Raw genomic sequence first — 6000 nt, 5'->3', positions numbered from 1 at the left:
TGCTTTTCCAGCACCACTTTCTCGACTCTAATTTTTAATTTTGTCCACTCCAGTCCAACACTGGCACCTTCAAGTCATACATACTAACTGTGAGACATAACAGAACATCCTTTGGAAGCAAGAAATCTAAAATCCAAGTTTAAAGGCAATAAAGTTACTACCAATTCATTTAGACATAACATAATCTTAACCCTAACCCTTAAGTACTACCATGACAAATCTTTGTTGCATATTTGTACAATTCAAAAAAGCAGAAAACAAAATCATATCAAAGTAGACATCCTACATCAAGTTACAGCCAACGAAGAGATTTGGAAATTTAGTCCCAGAATTTTTCCAAGTTGTGGAGGTACCACTAAGACTCCAAATTGGTGAATGGGCGGCAGATTGGGATGTCCTACCCCCATTTACGATAGCAGCCATTTTCTCTGATAGTGGAAAGGGCTGTAGGAGTGAAACCCAAGCACAGCAGGGCCATTTTAGCTCAGTGCCGAGTTCAGACATATCCTGTTTTCAGCAAAGTCCTTAACCCAGGACTTATGAAATTTTACAGTTGTCATAAATGCCCTTGTCATCCAATTAGACTGTCAAACAGTCAAGTTGTGAAATTATTTCAATCCAAAAACCTTTAACAGTTAAAAATAGCTGCCGTGTCAGTGATGGGTTGAAAACATCTCCTGCTATAAGGTCATTTAAATCTCCAGCTTTGTAAAATGTTGTAAATGGACCACTGGGGGCTCAAATAAATCTGCTTTTGAAGTTACAATAGCTATTTGTTGACATTACCCTTTATCTAGTTGTTACTAATTGGCTATTTTCACAGCCTACAAATGTCTCAGTTTGATTTATACTTTAAAAAGATTATTAAAGGATTAACTGTCTCTGGTAAATTATGAACACAAGTCTTTAGTTTTTAGAAAAGCTTATGTATTTGAGGAGATTGATATAAAGTGTTTTTTATTAGAGTGAAGGCTGGAGTATGTAATAGATTGGTAAAATTTTAGTTTGTTTCATTTCAACATGATTCTTGAAGTCAACCCTTGGTGGATACTGGCAGAATTGTCATGGAGGGTAAAAGATTAGATTAGATTAGATTAGATTCCAGTGTAGAAACAGGCCCTTTGGCCCAACAAGTCCACACTGACCCTCTAAAGAGCAACCCATCCAGACCTATTCCCCTACCTTTACCCCTTCACCTGACACTACGGGCAATTTAGCATGGCCAATTCACCTAACCTGCACATTTTTGGACTGTTGGAGGAAACTGGAGCACCCGGAGGAAACCCACGCAGACACGGGGAGAATGTGCAAACACCACACAGACAGTTGCCTGAGGCGGGAATTGAACCTGGGTCTCTGGCACTGGTGGGTGAGTTTCCACGAGTTGGTATTAATTTGAAATAATATTTATAAAGGATATCATGAAATGTTGAAGAAGAATGGGTTGGTGTGAATTAGCATGAATAGGCCCTGGGTGTGGATGAAGAGGATAGGGGAACTAGGTGGTGGGTGCGAGAGCTGAGGGCTACAGAGTCAAATCTTTAACAAAGCAATTGGAATGAAATACCAGAGTACTGAGACCTGCCTTTTCAATAGCATGCCTTGGCACTCAGCATCCCCTGTGGCTGCTGCTGATCTGTGAATGGGGCAGTGGGCTGGTCCATCTTGCAGTTATCCGCCAGGGCAAAACTCCTGTTTTCAGAGTAAGTTTCACCTGAGATGGTGTGGCAAGTTGTGAGATCTCTGAATCAGAAGGTCATACAGCACAGAAACGTTCCCTTGGTCTAGTTCATCCAAGGCGACCAGGTTTTCCAAACTAAATTAGGCCCACATTGGCACAATGGCACACAGTGCCAGGGACTTGGGTTCCGTTCTACCCATGGGTGACTGTGTGGAGTTTGCATATTCTCCTTGTGTCTGCGTGTGTTTTCTCCGAGTGCTCAGGTTTCCTCCCGCAGTCCAGGAACGTGCAGGTTAGGTGGATTAGCCATAGAAAATGCAGAGATGGTCTGGGTGGGTTGCTTGTCAGAGGATCAGTATAGACTCGATGGGCTGAATGGCCTGCTTCCACACTGCAGGGATTCTGCTCTATATTCTTGCAATCTAGTTAGGAAGCGACAATCTGTGTAGAAACAATATTGTAGGAGGAGCATCAAGCAATTTGCAAACAGCAAACTCCCGCAATCACTCTTAAAATCCATTTTGACTTTATATGATTAGATTACCTACAGTGTGGGAACAGGCCCTTCAGCCCAACCAGTCCACACCGACCCTCCAAAGAGTAACTCACACAGACCCATTTCCCTCTGACTAATTGACCTAACACTATGGGGCATGGCCACTTCACCTAACCTGCACATCTTTGGGCAGTGGGAGGAAACTGGAGCACCCGGAGGAAACCCATGTGGAGAATGTGCAAACTCCACACAGACAGTCACCCGAGGATGGAATCGAACCTGGGACCCTGGTGCTGTGAGGTAGCAGTGCTGTAACTGAGTCACTGTGCCGCCCTTAAGCGGCAGTGAGAATTCAGAGGTTGAAAAATAATCTACATTTGTTAAGCATCTTTCATGTCATCAGGACCTCACAAAATGTTCTTCAGCCAATTTGTAGGCATTGTTGTAATGCAAGATACTATATCACAGTTACTGCTCACAACAAGGTGCCATACACAATAGTAAGATATCTGACCATGTAATTGATTTTTATTGATGTTGAAATAGAGATACATAGTAACCAGGGCATTAGGAAGGCACCTGATGTGTTGGAATAGTGCCATGATGTTTTTAACATCAATCTGAGAGGGAAGACGATGTTCTTCGTGGTTGGACATATAATCCAAATGTACACTTTGTCTTAGCTACAAATTTCATCCATATTTATTCAGCAGAATGTGTAATTGTTGAAAATATCTAGAAAAGAGAGCTGCGTGGCTGAGTTACCAGGTTGAATATACATTTGTTAAAAGAACATGTTACTGATAAACTGTAACACACGGTGGCACAGTGGTTAGCACTGCTGCCTTACAGCACCAGGGACCCAGGTTCGATTCCAGCCTTGGGCGACCATCTGTGGGAGTTTGCACGTTCTCCCCATGTTTGCGTGGGTTTCCTCTGGGTGCACTGGTTTCCTCCCACAGTCACAAAGATGTGCAGGCCAGGTGAATTGGCTGTTCTAAATTGCCCATTGTGTTAGGTGCATTAGTCAGAGGGAAATGGGTCTGGGTGAGTTACTCTTCAGAGGGTCGGTGTGGACTTGTTGGGCCAAAGGGTGTGTTTCCACACTGTAGAGAATCTAATCTAACAGCAGAATTTGGTTTAGTTTTGAAGAACTTTAACATTAGGCGTTGTTCTTCATTATTTCAGGATGTGAAGTGCACACACCCGAGTCTTGTTGAATGCAACAGCAATTAAAAGCAGCACTGTACAGGGACTCTTCTATTGGCAACATCCAGGAAATGAACTGAGCTACAAGACATATTATAATATGAGTCCATAATGAAATATAAACATAGGACCCTGCATTGTAACTTTTTTCTCATATGCCATCTACAACAGAAGTTTTTAAAAAAATTCTGAATTAAGGTTCAACTACTTTCCTCCCATTCATGAAAAAGACTTCATTGAGTGCATTTTTTTGAGGTAATATGATGTTGCAAATTGAGTTACAAATAGCTAGAGCATGTTTACAAAGGAATTAATTTTGTTAGCCCAGGCATTTAAGCTTGACATCAGAGAAACATTACATGTCTGGCTCAGATGTATCCAACCCAGTAATAAGGGATAGAATTACATTGTGCACTGGATTCCCTGACCCCCAATTCCAATAGTTGCCCTGCAGCTACACTGGGAGCAGCTTTAATTGCTTTACAGCCAGTTTCTCTGGAGGAAGTCCCACCTAGATAGTTGCAATCCACCAGATTGGCTGACAGTTCTCTAGACTCTGTGTTATGAATCAGGGGTTTTTGGTCACTGCTGGGACGACAGTCAGTCCCACCAAGAGGAGGAGTTTGGTTATATCTTGGGGGTTGGGATGGGGATGGATGCAGGTGGTGGTGGTAGGGCTAAGATGGATTGGTAGAGGGTAGGATTCATGAGACTAGGGGAAGGGTCAAAGTGGAAGCTGAGTCTCTGAAAGGTCCAGAGAATTCACAAAGGAGGTCCACCCCTTCTTGTCTGATATGGACCCACGCATCTAATCTTATCATATTTTCTGGTCTCCCTGCTCTTGTGAAACTTGATAGGGTTGGGATGAACCCCTTACGTTGCCATTAATTGACCAATTAAGGCAACATAGATTCTAGAATATAAGGACCTCCCCAGGCACTTGTAAAATTTCAGACAAATCCTGGGTGAGGGTTGGTGGGAAGGGCACCTCACAGAAGGAAAGTCTTGTAATACATCTGAAAGAGGCATACTGGTCCAAGCCATCTCGTATACTTCCTAATGGAGGTCCAGAATCACCACTACAAGTGTTCCTCTTTCTTTCCCTGTGGGCTGCTGCATTTATATGTTCTTATTCCACCACCTATCTTCAAACCCATCGGCATAGTAAATTCCAGCCCAAGTCTTCAGATCTTACAATAAACCAAGCTGATCACACAGCGCTCTGAATGGTGGTGATACTGAATGTTCTTTCACATAAAGTCTTGCTGATGCATTCAGAATAGCTTCTGTAACATTTTGATGCATTCAGAACAGCTTGTACAACTTTATGAATTAGTTGTAAAATAATTTCTGCCATTGGCTAACAATTATGAAAGCAGTTTTCAACTAAATGAAGAACATGAATGTCTATAATTTTTTTTACAGTAAACAGGATAAGCACTTTTCCAGCATCCCTCCTTCTTAAAATGGCAACTGGGGAAGGTGGGCATTGTCAGACGAGAATAGAAAGTTACACAGCACCATCTTGTGGGATAGAGATGACAATTCCACAGTTGTTTATTTTCGACACATTGCTCTTCAGTCAGGAAGAGTGCTGGTCTTACCCAGCTCGCTTAGGTTTTGTGATTTTTGAACTTCTCGAAGACCTTATGTCTCTCCAACTCTGTAATTTCCTCCAGTGCTGTAATCATTTTGATCATTCTGTTCCAATGGCTCTGGTCTCTTATGCTGCTTCTCTCCCTTTGTTCATCATTAAAGTCTGTAACCTGTACCTAGGGCTTAATCATGTTTCCAAATTTCCCTGAATTACTCTGTTTCTCCACCTGCTTTTAACACCCATTTCTTTGACCAGGTATTTGATCACCTCACTCAACGTCTTTGTTGGTTCATTAGCAATTTTTCCCTTTCTCTTTGTGCAATAGCTTTGGATGATTATTTTCCTCACCATATGTGTTTGTTTGTTACTTTATGGGATTTATTTTTTCTGTCCCCATTCAGAGTGCAGACTCTGAACAAAAGATGAATTGGTGCCAAGGAAATGTCGGGCCTGTACAGATGCCTTGAGCTTCTGCACTATTTTCCACTAGTCTTCCAACTTCTTTGTCTGTAAAATCACCTGATTTCCCCACTACAGATCATCTACTGTTGAAATCCTCAGGTAATTCTTTTGTTACCTCTAGAGTCATCTAATCTAACACAGTCCTTCCTGATCTCACATTCTGCCATGTGTAAGCTTCATGTCCACAGATCTGTACTACCTGTCTCTTAATTCCCAGCAAGCCCTGTTCCTTTTTCGTCCCTGTACTGATTCATCTACATTGCCTCCCAGTCAAGTGACGACTTGATGTTAAAATTCTCATTCCTATTATTAATTCCTGCCAAAGTGTCACTCTTCCTTGTAATCTCATCCAACCCCAAAACCTTCCAGAATGACTGTTCTCCTTCAGTTCTGGTCTCTGGCATAATCTCAATTTTAACTAGTTCACCATGATCATTGCGTCTTCAGCCACTCGACTGCAAGCTTTGGAATTCCCTCCCTGCACTTTTCACATATCTTGCTTTTTTTTTCTTTAAGAACTGTCTTATAAGGAAAGGCTAGGTTTGTATCAATTGC

The 6000-nt window shown here is 42.0% G+C and overlaps 1 protein-coding gene across 2 annotated transcripts in view; it reads right to left on the bottom strand.

Moving 5' to 3' along the window:
• Positions 1-1984: 1984 nt before the first annotated feature.
• LOC122557116 (hydroxyacid oxidase 2-like) overlaps positions 1985-6000 on the bottom strand; it is a 42809-nt gene continuing 38793 nt past the window's right edge. Inside the window, exon 8 of one of the 2 annotated variants that reach the window (XM_043704442.1) lies at positions 1985-2122. In XM_043704442.1, coding sequence (XP_043560377.1) covers positions 2104-2122 — 19 coding nt within the window. In that variant the 3' untranslated portion in view covers positions 1985-2103. The remainder of the gene's footprint in view (positions 2123-6000) is intronic. The other variant, XM_043704441.1, reaches the window with a different exon arrangement.

This window comes from Chiloscyllium plagiosum, chromosome 15, assembly GCF_004010195.1.
Source record: "Chiloscyllium plagiosum isolate BGI_BamShark_2017 chromosome 15, ASM401019v2, whole genome shotgun sequence".
NCBI lineage: Eukaryota > Metazoa > Chordata > Chondrichthyes > Orectolobiformes > Hemiscylliidae > Chiloscyllium > Chiloscyllium plagiosum.
Note: the sequence above shows the minus strand (reverse complement) of the source record. Positions and strands in the feature narration are given on the sequence as shown.